The sequence below is a fragment of the Thunnus albacares genome, chromosome 24 (assembly GCF_914725855.1).
Source record: "Thunnus albacares chromosome 24, fThuAlb1.1, whole genome shotgun sequence".
Taxonomy (NCBI): Eukaryota; Metazoa; Chordata; class Actinopteri; order Scombriformes; family Scombridae; genus Thunnus; species Thunnus albacares.
The window spans coordinates 9,927,427-9,948,015 of record NC_058129.1 but is presented as its reverse complement, the minus strand read 5'-3'; the positions used below and the strand labels follow the sequence as shown (position 1 = coordinate 9,948,015).

At 37.5% G+C, this 20,589-nt stretch overlaps 1 protein-coding gene across 4 annotated transcripts in view; it reads right to left on the bottom strand.

Moving 5' to 3' along the window:
- LOC122976543 (voltage-dependent L-type calcium channel subunit beta-4-like) overlaps positions 1-20,589 on the bottom strand; it is a 35,330-nt gene that overhangs the window by 11,305 nt on the left and 3,436 nt on the right. For 2 of the 4 annotated variants that reach the window (XM_044345090.1, XM_044345091.1), the window contains exons 2-8: positions 15,655-15,947; positions 13,636-13,719; positions 5,596-5,766; positions 5,203-5,325; positions 4,915-5,042; positions 2,299-2,375; positions 1,790-1,809 (exon numbers count right to left, since the gene is read on the bottom strand). In XM_044345090.1, coding sequence (XP_044201025.1) covers positions 1,790-1,809; positions 2,299-2,375; positions 4,915-5,042; positions 5,203-5,325; positions 5,596-5,766; positions 13,636-13,719; positions 15,655-15,947 — 896 coding nt within the window. Of the gene's footprint in view, positions 1-1,789; positions 1,810-2,298; positions 2,376-4,914; positions 5,043-5,202; positions 5,326-5,595; positions 5,767-10,437; positions 10,850-13,635; positions 13,720-15,654; positions 15,948-20,589 lie in introns of those variants that run through there. The other 2 variants (XM_044345093.1, XM_044345092.1) reach the window with 2 other exon arrangements.

Here is a 20,589-nt window from a genome sequence, read left to right as displayed (position 1 = left end):
TACATAGATGGATGGATATGACTACTGTACACAATGTTGTAAAATAGTCACAAAACTACAGTCTAACCCATTAAAACTACACCAGACCAAATACTACAATAAGAAGTAGAAAAACAACACCACGCCATGCCAAAGTGGTAATACTACATATTACTAGATATTATGTAAATTTATTTAAAGATGCTGAGCTGACAGGCAAATGGACAAAATATGACCTAAATCAACAACAACAAAAAAAAATGACGAATTGTAGATCACATTCCTATAGTATCTCTAAAGCAACACACTAACTTTGTATTTCTTTGTCATGTATAGATAAACAGACCAGGGCTGAAGAATATGGCAGTCTTGTTTCACTCATACACTGCCCCACAACGATGCACACTTATTGAAATATTTTATCTTTAATGCCATATTTCTGATTTTATGTGGCTTAAATTCCCTCTTTGAAATATACAGGTTATTTCAAGTATTGCATTTTCAAAAACTTTTTAATTTGTTTCTTTTCTTTGTTCTTAGGGTTCAGAAATTCAGATTGGACACCTGAATTAAACTGAGACTTGAAATAAACTCTAGAAATTTGTGATTTTGAAGAAAAAAAACAACAACTTTAAAGTAAGTACTGAAATTTTCACTGAAATGGGAATTTAAACCAAATTAAAGTTAAATAGTATGCAAAGTTTAAATAATATAAACGAACTGAACGTAAAATACATATAATTAAATTAGGGATGCAGCTAATGGTTATTTTTTATGATTGATTAAACTGCCGATCATCTTATTTATTAAATCATTTTCTTTATGTAAAATTAGTGGTATTTGAATTTCAACATTCAGTGCTGGTTAATTTCACAGTTCAGCATCCTGTTAGTTGGTTATAAAATTCAGATCATTTCGGCCTTTTCTTTGCTTCCATATCACCAGGAACAGAAAGAAACATTTGTCTGTTTGATTGGATACTGAATGACTGAAATAGTCCTACTGTAGTTACAAGAAAATCTCAATTCAATTCAATGTTATTTATATAGTGCCAAATGATAACAGAAGTTATCTCAGGGCACTTTTCACATAGAGCAAGTCTAGACTGTACTCTTTATTTTACTCTCTCCACAACTTTCATATTAGGACGAATATGTTTCGTTATCATTGTGGTGACCTCCTGACGTTTCCTCTTTGCACATAACATATCTCATAATCTAACATTTAGATTGTCCTCAAATCTTGTGAGAACATTTATTCCTCCAGAGGGATAATTTGTTAATAAGTGAGCCAATGAAGTGCTGGTAGAGGGTTTTTTAAACTTTGGACAAAGCCAGGCTAGCTGTTTCCCCCTGCTTCCAGTCTTTATGCTAAGCTAAGCTAACTACCTGCTGGCTGTAGCTTCAAATTTAGCATAAAGACATGAGAGTGCTTCTCATCTAACGTCCAGCAGGACAGCAAATAATTCCCAAAATATCTAATTTTTCCTTTAATACTGATTTTTAGTCTGGTATCCACTACACTGAAAACATGTTCTACAATGATGAATGTATAAAATTAGTTGTAATTTCCCAAAAACTTCATATCAAAACTATAAGTCTAAAGGAAGTCTTCATTACTTTGGCATCACAGTAATGGTGATGACTTGGCACAGTATACTTCAGTAGTGCTGAAGTATTGTGCTCCCTATGATATGGCATGAGGCTGTAACTTCCTGTTTCAGTGCTACTAGTTCCTGTCACTTTATGATGGCAGCAACACGAGTCCAGTGGATGGTTAATGAGTGAGGTTTTTACCGTCACCAACTTACCACTTTCTGTTTCTGCTTTCCTGTAGGAGGGGAGAGAAGACAGTGACAGTGTCGTCAGTGGCTGCTGCTGGGGGAGGTGTCACCAGAATATCTCAGAAACATGCTTCACATAATCAACTTTGCATCTTTTTATTTATTTTTTTTAGCAAATGAAACCTATCAAGGATAACCGGCATTATTTAGATAAATATGAAACACATAAAAAGTATTTCTATTGTCCTATGGTTATATTCACAAAGTCACATGAGTGCAGTTCAGGGGGGGTTCAAAGTCTTGTCGTTGGGTTCACACTGTGGTAAGCCCCAGTCTCAGAACGCCTGCAGTCCTCAACTGGAGGAAGAGGAGGATCATGGGAACAACAACTCTACGCAGTGAACTTATGCTCTATGCAGAGACATGGGAAGGCTTTAGAGTCTTATTCTCTCTATATGTTGTTGTGGTTCAGGAAGCTTGGCTCTAAGCTGGCAGCTGGCTACTAACAGCCCTCTCCCCCTGTCCGATGCTCTCACCTGCCGAGGATATGAGGGGTCGGATAGAGGCTGATACCTCATCCTCTACACTGGAAGAAGAGTTGCCTCCAGACTTACTGGAAAAGACAAGAGGGGATAAAGAAAGACAGAAACACACCATGGTATTAATGTGGAAAATCACAGGAAAAGTAAAAAAAATAAAGAAAATTGCCATGGTTTAAACGGATCATTGGAAGAAAAATATTAACAATTCCTGTGTGTTTCAGGGTCGAATAGATCACAGAAAGGTAAAAGGTGAGTTCAAGTTGTGCCAGACAAAATAAATGTGCTGCAAAATGTCTAATTTATTCAAATCATTATTTCTGGGATGATTACAGTCAGGCTGATATCTGATATCATCCACTTGGCAGCAAAAATTGTAAGGCTGTCAATACAGGCTGGACATGCAACAAATCCACTGATATCAGCAGTGCATGACATAATAATAATAAAGGTCATACATTTAAGTTGAAACATTTCACTCCATTTGACTTAAAAATATGAAGGCCTTCAGTTTGTGATTATGAAGTCATTTCCTTCTTTGCTTTTTCTGATTTTATGCGCACAAGCATTCATCCTCCTATCCCAGATCTCCATCTAAATCACATATGAGACTATTGGTCAACAAAATCAATAATCAGGTCACAGTAGGTCTGGTAAGGAGTATCCTGCATGGTCCACGTGTACTTATGACCTGAACTGGCTTTACACAAGACAAGAAAATGTGAGTAGCATGCAGTGAAAAGGCCAGATGTTATGCTGAGTTCCATTCGGACGATGGAAGTCTGAAATTTACAGCTGATCAGTCACGTTACATAAGACCATAATCCACAAGTTTAAAATGCTCGTGAGATTTTCATTTCGATTATGTAAAATTTGCTCCCCTGACGACTGGGGACAATAGTTGAGCTATGAGCACGGCTAAAAATAACTTAATTGAAGGAAACAGTATCAACTTAGAAGGGTTTTTGCTTTTTTCATTGCAGATATTATTCAAGATTGGTCTGACATCAGAATTAAACCAGTAGAGCAACACAGAATAATTTCACACACAAGGAAAATTGAAAGCGAATATAATAAATAATAATAATAATAAACTTCTATTCTTAAAGTTATTTTCAAGATACTCAAAGATGTTTTATATGACAAATTAGGAAAGTATCAAAAGAACGTAGAAAAACAAGATAAGTGCATAATCCGGTAAAAAAAAAAAAAAACAAATAAACAAACTAAAAAACATTTTACATGATAATCAGGCCATAAATAAATGTTAAAAAGAAAAAAGGAGATACAAAAAAAGGAAATCTGATATCAAAATACATCAACTCTTTTCTATTTGTCATTTCCTATTTGACATTTTCAGCTCTGACTCTAAGGTCTGTCTTATACGGCCTTTCAAACTATTATTTTTTTCAGAATTTCAGACTTTCCAACACCCCTGGAAGGCAGCATATCTCACACAAACCAACGTTTTTTAGTTACAATGAAAATGTACTTGTGCTTTATGGGAGTCAAATGTCTCTCCTTGTCTGAGAGGCTTTGGTGACAAAAAGCCACAGAGGCCAAACTAGTAAGTGAAACGCTGAAGCACTTCAGTCTAGTAAGATTAGTATTAAACTCAACAGTAAGGCTTGAGGAAGTGCGTGTGAGTTACTGTACAAACTCTGGATGACAGAACCTTCAAGACACATTACACACTCAAGGAAACTAGGAGGCTGATCGGACCGCTAATTGCAGCTATTGAAACTGTTTCACTGTCTGTATGAGTAGAAGAGATGGAGTAAATAGGCATGAGTCATGAGCAGACCTGTGTCAAAGTAGAACTTAAAAGAAATCATAGAAAGATTTATAGAGTGAGAGATTATTAGCCTTTTACCAAAAAGTTACTGGACAGAATCTATACTGTCTGATGAATCATGTATCAGTCACCGACTGTGTCTTTGACAACATAAAAGATTTATTATATATACATACTGTCTATAATATTTCTATTTGGATGCAGGGCACAAACTGGCAACTGGAAATAATGATTATTTTTCATTACTAATTCATCTGCAGATTTTCTCAATTGATCAATAAAGCGTTTTGTCACTAAAATATCAGATAATTTAGTAAAAACCAAAAGGTATTCAGTTTATTGTTATATATGACAAAGAAAAGCAGCAAATCCTCACATGACAGAAGCTGGAAACAGAAAATATTTGGCATTTTTGCTGGAAAAATTACTGGAACAATCAAACTTTCTGTTAATTGACTGACTGATTTATCAATTGTTTCAGCTCTAGTTCAAACTTATTTTTGTGTAAATTTTATCTCCCTTTCATTTTTGACCAAAAAATATCTGATACCTGACCTGATAAGCAAAGTAAAAATGTGTCTCTTTTGCACAAAAAACCTTTTCATGGTTGATTTAGTTCTCTATAAAACTCCTTAAGTGGCCTTTATGATTTGTTATAGTTTTCAGTACACTAAATAATTCCCAATAATTTTAAAGAATGATATACAGAAATTACCAACAGTTACCTCTATTATTAATTTACATAGACTCATGAGACACCATAAAATGCATAGTTTATGAGACAAACAGCAAGACGAGTATGTTTTTCCGTTACTTACCCTTGGACTCGTCCTCTCTTTTGCTCCTGCTGGAGCCGGATGTTCTCAAGCTTCAGAGGGCTGGGGATGAAGCCGATCTCGCAGCCCTCTTTCACTAACCGACCGATCCACCAGTCATTGTTGAATTTCTGAGGACGACAACCAAAAAACAAAAAAGGAACAAAACACCAGGAAAATGGAAAAATGGTTCATCAGTAATGGAGCAAAAAAAAAAAGTCCACAGATTGAGCTTTACATAGCAGTAAGTGCAGTAGTTGTCATCTTTAATTAAAAAAAGCACACATGAACCTCTTTTATGTGGAGGAAATCCTTGGCGTCGAAGGAGATGGCTGTGGCTGGTACTGGAACATCCTCATCCAGTGCACCACAATAGCTGACGTTGGTCCTTACAGCAAATGCCACAGGCTTGGTCTGGAGGTCGGAGACACAGTTACACTCAGCAGGTAACAGAGAATAAACATATTCAAGTATTTTAGTGCCCTGCTGTGAAACCAATTTTACCCACATAGATGCTATAAAGGTTTATGTCAGTGATGGTAGCCAACTATTCAAGTGTTTTATCAGCTGCTGACTATTAATTATCAGGACTTGTAAGGAGCTTTGAGTGCCCTGCAAAATGTATCTTTAACTCCAGTGTATCTAATGCTGAGACTGGCTAAGCAGTGTGACAGGATATGCTACCTTGGCTCTCTCCAGTTGAATGGTGGCCTGCTGCTCCCTCTCCTGACGGCTCTGTCCCGGTCCTTGGCTCTGGCTTGGGCTCTGGCTCTGGACCTGGGCCTGCACCTCCCGCTCCTCCTCAAGAGAGACATCTGAGTCTGATGGTCTGCTAGTATACGAATCAGCTGAGCCCTGCAAACAGAAATCACCCAATGGGTTACTGAAGCTGTACAGCTGGAATACAAACTCACATCTTTAGGGTTGCGGTCCTTCATATTCATCAAATTATACACATTAGTTCTGCCATCGGCTTCATCTTTGGCTACTGGCAACATAGACTTGACTATTTGGAGATCTTTGACAGATATTGGAAGTGTTTGAGGTCTGAGACAATGAGAAAACACTGCAAGATCAGTTTCGAGACAGAGACCAGACTACAGCCCTGCTAGCAGCAGTTAAAAATAGTCTAGACTTTCCTGTCAGTAAGAGTTGCTGTAAAACTTCACCCTGCCGAGCCAATACAGTAAGCAAAGCTCCATTAAGAGCAACAGGAAATGGCCACAGGACTATAAATGCGTGATCAAGGCATGGCTAATGCAGATTAACAATAGCAATCTGCTCCTAATAGGGTCAATTCACTGTTGAAAACCCATTTACTATAAGAGAGCAGAGGGGAATCATGAGAAAAACTACACTCAAAACCCGAAAGACCTAAACCATCTGTTTGAAAAGACAAAGAAAAAGCACATAGGTTCATACAGACACATGATGACATTCTAAACAAACGATGCACTGAAGCTTCATCCCGGTCGCAGCTAAAGAAAGGATTACAACTGCCAAGCACAATAAGGTCAACTTAAAAAAAAAGATTGACATAGGTTTTGGGGTTCACATCAATTTGCAATCGTAGTGCCAAGTCCAGAGTGGTGGCTTGGCACTCTGAATGCAGAACAGGTGAAATGGATGAAAAGAGCAGACTGCCAGGAGCATCTCAGACAAAGTGGAGTTTTTTTCCTGTGCCGTCAGCAGTTTATATGACTACACACAGCCAATCTCACGCTTCCTGACAATTCTGAATGGTGATGAGTTTGATCCCCGTTCCCAGAAAGAGGCAGACGGGTTTCAGCATCTTTTGAACTGGCAGTTTCTTTTTTTAATCTTTGGCTTGTTTCCTGCAATGATGCCATATGATTATGAAATGTGACACTGGCACACAGAGTACAGTCCATCCAAACTTAAATTTGACATTTCCCAATAATTTAACTGTGCGGCAAAATCAATGCCTCTTTTCAGAAACAATCTCCTGATTGGTGGCGCATATGGAAGCCCATTTCAGTCAGCCAACTCACGTGGAGTAGATTATTATTTAAATGTTGCCGTCTAGGCTTTGACCTTGTCGCTCCCCACAAAGAAACATTGATCTCACACAGCAGGGAGTGGGGAGCGATGATACTAACTTCCCCCTAGGGGAGGATAAACTCCTACAGGTGGATGCTGGGGTGGAGGTGAGGCGTTTGAAAGCACTCACAGCTTAAATACTCTGCCATGATTATAAGGGTGTGTTGGATATACTGTATGTTACAGTGAGGGGAGTATGGCCTGTGAGTGGAGCAGCAGCTTGAGTTGGACTGCCTGAATTAGCTCACAGGCGACGCTCATCCATGGCATCGCTTCATTAAACACAAGGAAAATAAAAAACGATGAAAACTTATGCATGATAAAAATAAAAATACTGACAGCACATTAGGACATAGTAAAGTTGCTTAATCAAAATGATCAGACAATAAGTCAAAATTATAAGATACTAAGTCAAAATTATTAGAAGGTAAATCAAAAATTTAGTTTAATATAATTTTGACCAAGTCATATTTTTGATTTATTTGTAATTTTCCTCTTTTCTTGGCATAAATTGGCTTCCATAAATAATCACACAGACAACACAATGGCAAATTCTCTTGTAACATGATAAACATGGCCGACTTCTCCACTTATTTTTACTTCAGCCAGTCACACATAATAAACACTGAAAAATGATTTGATTGTGGGTTTTAGATGCTTCCTGCTAACCAAAGCTAACAGTAATTCCTGGGCTGCTGCATTGAGACAATGACTATTTTATACTCGTCTAACAGAATAGTGACATAACATATATATACATATATAATGAAGACACAACCAGACCTTTATTAGAGACTCAAATGTGAAATTCACCCTGTGTAACAAGTATATTTGATCTTTATATGATTTTTTGATTGATATTTGACTTTTATGGAACATCTGTCCATTATTTGACTTTTACAGGAGAATTTACAGTATGTCATGATCCATGATGTGCATCATCACACTGACAGACAAAACCACAGATCACAGAGAAAGTTTAAGACAACAGGAAGTTGTACTCTCATCATTGCTGCTATAAAATAGTAGTCAGCCACGTCTTTTAAGGCTGACAGTCATTCATTTAGCTTTTTCAATGAGCTAATTTCTCTATAAAACAACATTTTCAAATGTGTCCACTGGCATCTGAGCGTGGTGACACCAAATAACACAGATCTAAAAATTTCAAGAGCAGTATAAATCATTAGAAGTAAGATTCAACACCTAAAAGAAAACATTAAAGTATCGGCTAAACAGAAACAACAACAGAACAACAGTTCCTGCTATTTTGAAAGTTGAAGAAATAGCAAACTGCACTCTAGACAGATGCAACTTTTACAAAATGAGATATTAGTGCAGAGTCCAAACAAGTGCAGAATGTTTAGTATAAGCAACATAACAGAAGCAGAATCTGTTTTAAAATTGGACATATAATTGTAAAATAATTGATGTCATTATTCCTACATGTGATACATGATTGTTGGCAGTGAGATTCATCTCCTCAAATCTTTTTTTTTTTAAACCAAAATTATACACAGCAACATCTGTGGTCATTCATTCAAATGAAAATGTTAAAGCATATCAACATTCACAGGCAAAAGTATGAGTTGTCATTCAAAAATTATCTCTGCATCATTTTGCTCAACATAGGCACCTACAGGGGATATCAGAAATGGTACTTTGTGTTTTGATTTTTTCCCTTGTAGTCCATTTTCTTGTGCACAGTCAGGGCTTTTTTCTCAGTTTAGCGCCTCGAAATGTGCTGGAATTCATCCTGCCGCACAGTCAGAATTCCAGTAAGGTTTTTTTTTTTTTTGCTGGGACACAACTGGACTGAGCGCTTCCTTCTGCTGTGTTAATCTAAACAATCAGCTACTAATGATGATTCAATTAAGGAAGACCATTAGTCTCAAGAAGATCAATCAAGCTAGTCATCACAGCTAAGCACTTTTCGTTTTTTTTACAAGCTAGCAGTAGCAAGGCCTGACTTCAGCACGCTGCTCATCTGGAATGTGTGCATCTAATCACATAGTGGGGAACGAAAATAGTTTCTTCATTTTAGGTAATGTTAAGCTTGTATCTGTTTACTCAAACAGAGCAAACAGATACATTCTAACGGGAAAAATGTAAATATTTCTGCTGGACTGGTCATGAATTCATCTGGGTCTTTTTTTATTAAAGGAGCATTTCACCAATTTTACACATCAGTGTATTAGTCATAGGGCTACTAAGCCTGTGAAAACATCTGTATGACAAACCCTGATGATGTCATAGTGATGTCATCAGGGATATGTCAAATTTATAACAGAGAGCCTGCATTATAAACCGGGGATGTGGCGTGAAGATATGGTCATTTATTAGGCAGGGAGGGTCTAATTGGGTTGCGTCATGGGAAATGTAGGATCCAGTGTTTTTGAGGGCTTAACCCAATACTAAAGACTAAATTCGACATATTGCCACCTCTGCTGCTTTGATTTGAATTACTCTTCTTATAACCTGTCTCTTGCAAATCCACCAAATTACTGGAATTGCCCTTTTAAAGCAAGTATGACTACACTACTTATAGAATAATAAATTGTGTGGGCTCTATCAACACCATTTCACGTCCATTTTTACACTAACAAGTCATTCTGAACATCATTTCCTGTATCTGTGTGGAAGCTTTTTAGGGTGCACTGTAGCATCCGAGCTATTATCCAATGGAGTAGCTTCAGCATGTGACTCATCAACATCAGAATCCACTTAATGACATCACGATGCATGTTTCTCCGAGCCTCGGCAGAGCCTATACAACACGTAGTCGCAGGTTTGGATAGGAAATGCTCGGCTGCATTTACAAAAAAAAAAAAAAAAGAAAGAAAAAAGGAATGATGAATGTAAAAATGTGAAACATGAGAATTTATCATTTGAGTGGAGCCGTGTAATGGGCCTTAGGGGAGAAATGGGTAATTAACATCTTTCCATCTTCCTCTTTGAATCAGGGTTCGGTCCATCTCTGAGAGGTACACAGTGTGATGAACACTAAATGGCTCCTCCTGGCTCTGGTGGTTTCCTGCCATCGGTTCTTACAGGCTTATAGGCAGATTGCATCCACATATACAGCACATACAGAACCGTACATCACATGCACATACATACATATAAAGAGGAATATACACAGAATTGTGTGAATGTCAGACATCAGAAGCCATCTGCCTAATGTGCACCCCCCCACCACCACCACCACCACCCCCCTCCTTCACACATACACCAACACCCACCCACCCAACCCCCTTCCAGCCAAGCATAGCCCACGATCACGCTACGCTGTACCGTTGGCTTACCCATCAAAGGCCTCTTACGTGTGTATGTGTGTGCACACTGATCTACCTCCATCAATAAACACACACCAGGAGAGCACAAAAGAAGAATCTCTCTCTCACACACACACACACACACACACACACACATACACACACACACACACACACACATCCAAACACTCACCGCCTCCGAGTCTTCAAATCCATGCAGGTACAAATTGTCATACATGGAGGTTTGATATTCCAACGAGCGCCTCTAGAAGAATGAGGGGGAAAAAATGAGAGTGGAGGCGGAGGAGGAAGGAGGGGGCACCACAGAGAAAAAAAAGGATGGATGGGGGGATGACGACAATCCCTTCTCTCCACAGCAGAGAAGGATAATTTTTTTTTTAAAAATATCTCCCCTCCCGTTGGATCACGCCTGGTCCTCCGGAGGCCCGTCGCTTGATGGATGCAGCTTCTCCCTGATCCCACAGTGCTGCTGGCTGGCTCACATTATAGGATGGAGAGGCTCTCCCTGGAGGTAGCCCAATCCTGGCATTTCATTTCATCAGGCTTCCAAACACACACACACACACGCATAAACACCCACACAGACACACACATATACATATACACAGCGAGTAGCAGAGGCAGCAGCGGCAGCAGCAGAGCAGTGGATCCTTCCTCAATATCCAAGCCTGATGACAGAGCCAATGTGCAAGGAGCTGATTGGCTGGCTGGCTGTCCACTCAGCTTGGATGAGCGCTCTCCTTGATTTTTTTTTTTTTTTTAGTGCGGGGAGGTAGCGGGGATCGGGGGAGGGGGATGTAGGCGTAAAAGAGGGGAGCAGCATCCTCCATTTCCCTGTTACCTCTCATCCTCACTCTGCTTATTTAATCTCGAGAGAGCAGAAAATACACTGAATCTGATTCTGCTTATACAAGGAAATCTAATGAATCTATATTTATATATATTTTGATATATGTATTTAAAGGAATGGTGTTTTATTGTCTCTGCCACCAATTTGCCCCAATTTGTTTTATTATTTCAATTTTTCATAACTGAATTTATTTATTCCAGACTCACTAGAAGGCGGGACCAAAATACACTCACGAGCACTTTATTAGGAATACTTGTGCACCTGCCATAAATTCTGCTTTCACTTAAGCTTATATATTTTCAGTTTTTGTTGACATGGTCAGAAAGGTGATAATTCTACTTTATGTTTATTACTGAGGTCATAGTGGGTGGTGGTAGTGTACTGGAGTACATTATATTGAAAAGTGTAGGGCTACAACTAACGATTATTTTCATTGTCAATTAATTTGTCGCTTATTTTCTCGATTAATCGATTCGTCATTTGGTCTATAAAATGTCAGAGTATGGTGAGAAATGTTGATTACTGCTTCCCAAAGCTCAAGATGACGTCCTCAAAAGTCCAAACCAAGAGTCCACAACCCAAAGATCATCAAAAACTAAAGAAACTAGAAAATATTTACATTTCAGAAGCTGGAATCAGAGAATTTGGACATTTTTTTCTTAATTTTTTCTTTAAAAAATGACTCAAAACAATGAATTATCAAAATAATTGGTGACAAAGAATTAAGGATTCCTTTCACCATTACATCTTTTACTTTGTCATCATCATTTCGAAATGTATGATTTCAATCTACGAAAACAGAACCATCATTTGAATCAATGCAATAAAAGTGAATTTGAATTTTTCTCATGATTTTGAAAACTGTACTTGCATTAACTTGGGAGGAGATATGATGAGTCACTTTACCTTTCCTTGACCTCAGTGGTAAAATCCATAACCTCATAGAATTAAACATTACTCGAGATGTGATGTAATCCACAGTGAACTCTCATATATATAGGCTCAGTTTACTGTCAGACTCATTGATAAGCCACCATGCAAATGATTCATGATTAATACCTCTTAAAACATGTTTGAAATATCCATTAAAATCAGTGCAAACCTCTGAATTAAAACCTGCACTTAAACAATAGGCAGGTCATCAGGGTTTAGTTGGCACCTTCCACAATTTACAGTATTCCAGCTAACTGTATACACTCTCCTTTATGCCAATCTTAATCAAACCCTTTACTACATACTGTTATCATCTCCACATATATATATATATATCTGCTATGTTAAGTTATAAATACAGTCACTATACAAAATGCACTCTATCTGCAGCCTACACTTTCCTGAAGCAGAGAGCAAACACCTCCCTCATTTCCCCACGGCACAACGTAGTACGTAGCTCTGTACATCACACTAGTGGCCACCTGGAAAGTGAAGAGGAAGCTAAGGATGTGAAATAACACACACTAAAACTACTCAGAGAAGTAAGAATTAAAATATTGCAGGTGGGCATCATAAATAAGTCTAAAAGCTCATCTGTTTTCTGACAAACACCTATGCTGACACTTCAATAATTTATTATGGGGAGGAAATAATAAATAGGCCACAACACATCTTTTTAATCCGTAAATCTGTGATGTTTCTACTGAGACGGTGTTATAGGAATAAATTTAAAAAGTAGATAACCTGTCAATAAACAGACATGAATTAACTTCTAATGCAACATGTTTGTAGGCATTTTGTATTTTACATATTAGAAAAATATGTCCCATGTTTTTTCTCCTATGTCATAGAGTGAGACTCACTTCTCAAATCATGCTCAGTATAAAACAATTTTTTAAAACCTTCATCATTTACAATCTTCTTTGTCTCCTCTTTTATTGGTGCATTGCAACCTTCTACTGGCGGCAAATTACCGCCCTCTGCAGTCGACACCAAAGTGTACCATGTCACCGCTGTGGTCGTGTCGTGTACATGAATTCATGTGCTTGTATAGAAACATGCTCATCAAAAGATTGTAGTACAGCGCCACTAGTGGTCACAAACTCCACGGTGGGGTGGGGAGGGGGGGCACCTTTAACCACAAACTGTGCACAGATGATTAACTATAAATAACTATGAAACTATGAATGAGTCTATCAATTTACCACTACAACACGCTCTGCCCTTTATACTCCTATGATTATCACAACTTTTACGCAGCTCTCCTCACTGAATGTCATATCAAAACCAATTTGTTTTCAAAAGGCATTTAACTGATGTTTCTCTGCCTTTATTTGAGTTATTCTTTAGAGTATGTAACCATCTGTGTTGGTCTTTGATTTAAATATTTATTCAGGTGCTTCTCATCATATTTTTTGTTAAATAGATAAACAACTTTACAATCCTGGTTTTGAAAGTGAAGCCATTATAAGACTTGAACAAATCCTTTCATTAAATGAAAGAAAGATTCCCAAATATTTATATTTCATTAAGAACGTAATACGCATGTTTACATTAAACCTCAGGTGTGTCTTGGTGTTTCAGTACCTGTCTGAGGATGAAGCTGGTGGAGGTGGTGCTGCCATCAGACCTCTTGAGGCGACTCCTCCTGGAATAAGTCCCTCGGTTCACCTGAATGGAAAAAACAAGATCTCAACCAGCCAAAACACTTTCCATACTGATAAAACCACATTAAGCTAATACACCATGCATACATTCATGTATGCAAAACTTCATTTATAAGATCTTTAACTAGGCCACATGAAAATACAGTTTTTTTTGTTTTTATGCAGTTTAAATTAAATGAATCTAAATGCACTTTAGACATGTGATTTTCCAGCATGATTTAAGTGGTTTTATGTCAACAGTACAAGTAGGTCAAAGTATGAATGCCACAGCACCCAGATGACACATGTAATATGATCAAATGTGCCTTATACTGTATGTTTTTTCATCATATGTTTGTCTTGCCTTCTTACTTTTCTCCTTATCTCCTGACTCTCTCCTTCTTTCTTTCTTTTTCTCTTCCAAAAAGTCCAAATATACCAGCAGAGTTCATCTCCAGAGAGCGAAATTAATTATCTGCCAGTGATTTGCCCCATTTCTGTTTAAATCTCCAGAGTTAATGACAATGTCACCGGTAAGAAGTCAGAGCCTACTTCCCTGAATTTATGAAACAGGGCCATTAATCTGGGTCGCAATCTCTTTCTGTCTCTCACTTCAAGCCAACGGCAAAAAAGCAGAGAAGAGAGATGAAGGATAAAGTTAGCAAAGTCTATGAATACCCTTAATATCAGCAAGTAGCCTCCAATGATCAATTGAGCTGAGGAAAAATAAGTTATCAACCCAAGTGAACCAGCCTATGACCTAACACATCTGCCAAAATAATCCTAATTTCATATTGTCAACATATAGTACATCTTTTAGAACATTTAAAACAATTAGTTATAAATAGTCTGGTATATTTGACATAAACTACCAGCATTTCATTTCTATACAATGTTCATTTTGACCTGCTATTGCTCACTGAGAGAGAGATTGTGGGAACAGTTTACCAGCTGTACCATTTAATAGCCTATTAAAATAAATGCTGCATAGTAGGCTGAGACAAGGAACAACATGGTCGATGTATGAGTTTTAAAACATCAAGTGGAACCATGTGTTATATTGCAAGAAATCAGGGCAGAGGTGCAATTTGTAACTGAGAGATATGTAGAATGTGCACATTTAAGTCATGAAGAGCAAGACTGACTCTCTATTCTGAGGATTTATTCAGTCAATATCATTACACTTAACCGAGTAATAACCATTATAATCTCTAATATAATGCCCACTTTTGCCTCTAAATGTACCACATGTATTATTCCAGAAATAAAAAATCTTCACAAGAAAAAAATAGGAAAAATAGAGATAAATATATATTAAATATAAAGACTTTCAGCAGGTATGATGCTTCCTTTTCATCCTCTTGCTACTCTAAACTTTGCAGGAGACAATAAAACAGTTTATAAAGGGTTTATATGTCTATCTCTGCCATATATAATACTGTGTCATATATATTTGTAACAACTGTAAATTAAAAACTTGGTATACATTTAATTATTAATCTATGATGCAAATAAACTGATCAGAGGAGTCAGTCATCAAATTGTAATAATTCTATGTTAATGTGTTTTTTAAGATATGTATACTTTATTATTTAATAATAGCTCTACAATACAGTACAAATACTCTACAATATCTTGATTTCATGTTACATAGATGGGTATTTAACAACAAAAGTTCTGACTATATTCTTAGTTTCTTTTTTTAAAATTATATGTATAAACTAACGACACCCAACATATTCCACTTGCGTGAAGCTGTAAGTTTGTCATCTCTTCTTGCTAGTATCCTTTTAGTAAATGGTGTAGAATTTGATAACAAGGATGTTTATGATAGTATCCTGTGCTAGATAGTAAACAGTTCAGGGTTTTAAAGTATTTTCTATGCTGCCAATAAGTAATGAAACTGCCACATTTAGAAATTAAGTAGCCTGGAAGCTCAGCTGGAGGTCACCTGGCTTACCTGGAAGATGGGCGCCTGGATGCCCTCGCCAATCTTGTTCCGTATGTAGATGTGTCGGGACATTTCGGCCAGGACATCGGTCCAGAGGGCTGGCTGCTCCGGTCCAGCCCAGCGGAGGGCTGGCGGGTTCCGGGCTGCGTGCTCCAGCTTCACACCACACAGCAGAACATGAGCGCCCGCGAGCCACCGCTTCCTGAGCTCCCCACCGCGAGACAGGTGCTCCGCTTTGCTCCTGCTGCGCGCGCTGGGAGGTAGACACTGCTGCCGCTCGCCCCACTCAAAACCAGGTGCACCTGAATGAATGATGGACGGAACTATTTTAGAAACTAAAGAGGGGGGGAGGGAGTCTTAATTTAGCCTGAAGAGTAGGGTAACTGTCTTAAAGAGGCATCAAGTGACTATTTTAGACATAACAAAGAGCTATTTCAGGCTCAAATATGCAGTTGGGTGAAATTAATGATACAATTTTACAAATGATTATTTAAAAATGGTACAATAGCCTAAATGGTATCTTACAAATATGGTTGAAGGAACAGGACCGCACACAGACTTCCTCTTTATTTAAACATAATAGGCCTTTTTCACAGAAGACATTTTGACATGTCACAGTAGCAAGAGCACAGTTGTAAATAATGCCATTAATTATGGCTGAATTCCATTTAGCTGCTTCAGTTTCAGGGTTCTGGTGTTGTTGTGCATGCTGGCTCACTGTCACACTGTCATGTCTTACTGGGACACTTGAGTGGAGCCATTGTTCATGTTTAGGAACACCTGTGTTTATTATTCTACAACATGTCAAGATGTCCGCTGTGAAAAGGGCCTATTGTGCTGAATCAAAGCCCAACATTTCGACTTACGCCTTCATCTTGGGCCAAACAGGAATACTGGGTTGAAAACCACTTTTCATACATTTCCAAACATCACAAGGAATCCTATAGGATCCTATAGAATCACATTATCTGTGTCACCTGTATTGTTACCTGTTACCTGTGTTTGCTTTACACATTATGGCGCCATCTTGTGGTTAAATTAAAACACATCAATCCAGCCAAAAGAACAAACCAAAAATAAAATTCATATGTAATTTCCAACAAATTTTATCAAAGCTAAATAATAACAGTTAAACTAAGGAAACATCTCAATTTTAGATCCTTATTGTGGTGATAGTGTGTTTTATTTATGTGTCCAAAATTCTTCATTTTTCAAAAGCAATAGATCCAGATTGCCACCTCATTTACAGGAGAAGCAAGTCTACAAATATGGCCAATACGGTTTGTTGGTCTTGTTAATGGTCGAAATGATAAGTGAAATGATAACTCCTACTGAGAGCAATCTCCAAAATCTCCTCCAGACATGTCTTAGATGTATATAAAGTACTCTGCTTTGAATATAATTTGTCTGATATGGTTTTTCCGCCAAAAAAAAGTCCAATTATGTTGATAAAATCTTTGAAATGACATCTGCTCCTTCTCCCTCATTAAAAATTCCAGAGTTTATGAATATGCAAATGTTTATGCAAACATATTAATTGTGTTAATGTAGGCTATCTGTATGTACATCTGTCATTTTGACATGTCAAAGCAGGAAAAGCCCTCTCCTTAATGCATCCATGGGAAAAGCACAGGTGTTAATAATAACTCTAATGATGGCTCTATTCCATTAATTGTCCCAGTGAGCAATTATGCACAATACCAAAGCCTGCACCTAATAGGAATGCAGTCATCATTCATTTTATTAATTCAACCTGTACTTTTTCTGCTTTGACAGGCCAAATGTCTGTTGTGAAAAGGGTTTATTTTGACCATGGATGAATTAACTGAATTGCCTGGCCCCAGGTTTTCTGTATATTAGTTTGTTTGTGGTTATTCGATTAAACACAACTTCATTTAGGAATAAACATGTGAGCACAATATCAACTGAGGTCTTAAGATCAATACTGCAGAAACTGTCTTAGATGATCTGGTACTTTAGTTGTGCAAATTCTCAAAAATAAAAAAAGAAATTATTATTACAAATTACCCAAAACTAAGTGACATGCAGTGATTAGTGGGCTTTCAAGGCCCCAAGAGGCCCCAGGGGCATTTGCTCACTTTGCCTTGGTTACCGGGAATCTGCAGAAGTCACAATCTCCAAACTTCTTAGATTTTTCCCATTCTTCTTTTCTAAATGCTTCAAGTTCAGGAAAAAGTCAGTTCAGTTGTTGTTTCATCAGTTCACAGCCCTTCCAATAAGCTTATTATAGCTTATCTCAGTCTTTTGTGTTGAGATCACAGATAAAAATCTATTCCTCTGGATTCCTCTGCAAGTCAAATGCTGTGTATTTTTCACAAAAGTCAGCATGCATCAGTGAAAGCATCTTTATGATCTGTGGTGTCTTTGAATATAATTTGAATATGACAGGTGATTTGTCTTCCTTACAATATTATTATTATTATAAGCTCAGCATTGCAAGAAGTTTTGATTACATAGCTCACATGCAGAATGCAATGCACTTACAGCAACAATATCAGATGGCCTAAAAGCATTTCATTACATCAACAACTGCATACAGATTGAATTCATGACTTCAAATATGTCATTTGAGTTTTATGTATTATGCACATGTGTTATTGCTTTATTTTATGTCTCTTTTTTGTTTTGAAAAAATCAAATTTTTATATAAAATATACAGAAATGTATGTGGTGTTTTTTAAAATTATTGATACAAAATAGGTTCTCAGTGTTTAAAGGAGTCTTTCAGTTGCTACAATTAACTTTAGTTTAAGGGGGCCCACAGTGATACAGCTTGTTCTTGTTCTTGTTGTATTTCCATTTGCCCAGCAGATGTCAGCATTATCAACATAAAAGTGATATATTTTGGAGTCACTTGCTTGTGCATGTTGAGTTGTGTTTTCACTGCTGCAGGTCTAGATGGTGATATTGTATCACAGATACCTGAAACAACACATCCTATTGAAGAACACTGCATACAGTCTTTTGTGCAGGGGTCTGTTGTTAAAATGAGCAATCACTTTAACTTGTATTTTTGTAAAAGAATAGATGAATATATTCCAGGTAAATTCATTCATTCATTAGGAACACCTGTGCAATCTAATGCAATCCAGCAAAACAGCTCTGCCATAAATTCTGCTTTTGTGAAGCTTATATATTTTCAGTTTTTGTTGACATTGTCAGAAAGATGATAATTCTACTTTATGTTTATTATTAAGGTCATAGTGGGTGGTGTTGGAGTACTGGGGTGCATTATATTGAATGGTGTTCCTAATATTTTGTCCACTCCATTGACATACATAAGTGGGGCAAAATATTAGGAACATTTTTGTTGTCTTCCATGTCAAGTAGATAGAGATGCTGCAAAGCCAATACAGGAGCAATTTGTTGCCCTAATTTTTCTTTTCGACTCTTCCGGCAGACAAAAATAACCAAGAGCACTTTGCAGTGGATCGTTACTATTTGAGCTCCTCGATCCATTTCCATTACTAAGTCTGACCTCTTAGACATTTAGTGGTCCATATGTGGTACCTGAGCATCTCTGCACTCACCTGGCAGATAACGCAGTTGTATGGACAGCCTTCAAATATCTTAGTCACTATGCTTTAAATAACTTTCTCCTCTTTCATGCAGTCTGTTGAACCTGCGCACATGGAAGAAAGGTCCACATATAAACCACTTTGTTGCCTGATACCTTTAGACATCCTCATGGATAAACCATAATGGTCCACTGGTACAGATAAGAAAAGTATTCTGAAACTTAATTTATGGATTAAACAGAAGAAACCAGTGATTTAAGTCCCAGAAATGACAAATGTCATGGCAACAGCTCTCTAAACAATGTCTGAGCACTTTTATATCGTCCATCTTAACTAATGAAAGGGGCCCGCTTTGTTTCAGGGACTTAGACTATGTCTTCATGTGTTCAGGGACACTTTGATCAAACAAATCTCCTAACAAGTCAATGTTGTGGATTAACTAAGTTTAAAGAAGGAGGATTAAGTTGTTTTGCCCACTTTCTGACTGATAAAGAGTAACTGGTCAGCACTGTAAGATGTTAATCACAAGCCAAGGTTTCTAGTCTGGTGCATTTAATACTGTCAAACAGGAGCAAACTGTTTAACTGCAGAAAATGTTATGTTTTATGGTATATGGTGATGGTTATGTGTGAGGTTAGGAACAGCTATGTTTAAGCATTAAGTTATGCTAATGGCTAATTTAAGAGCAGGAGGGGAAATGGAGCAGAAACACACCCCAACAAAGCAGGAGTAAAATTTGACAGGGAAGAGTTCATTAATGATTTTCTTGCCCTGAATCCTCAGAGCAAGAAAACCTCTCAGGCATAACTTACACCCCCAGCACTTAAAGGTGTATATGTTACAAGATGGGTAAAGTTGGGATTAAAGCCGTAGCTGCGGTTGCATGTGGTAAAGGAAAGACTTGAGATTGAACGATTGGATAAGGAATTTTGAAAAGCAACTACAGAACTGCGGGGAGACATTTAAAAAACACTTTTTCATAAAAAAACATTCCTCATCAATAATTAAATGAATATAAAACCATTTGGCAGGAATTCTGGCATTGAGTACGTGTGTAGCAATGAGTACATCCTCTATGTCATGTGTAATATTTATGGACTTTTGCTCCATTTTTTTTACTGTTGCTAAATGGGAGGGAAAAAAGAAATTCAGATGAATGAATAAATAAATGTAGAGCGTGAGTGCATGAGGGTTGTCTATTTTGGGGACCCAGTGGTTTTACCAGCAGACTAAACTCTCAGATAGCAGAGCAGAGCTGCTCGCCGGGCTATGAACAATAAACACTAGAGTGCAGTCTGTTCAGAGCAATGATGTCAGAACTTACTGGTTTAAAACATTTGGCTGTAGATGGGTTGACAATGGTCTTTTATTGAACATATGATGTCATCTGATCAGTGTAATGCAC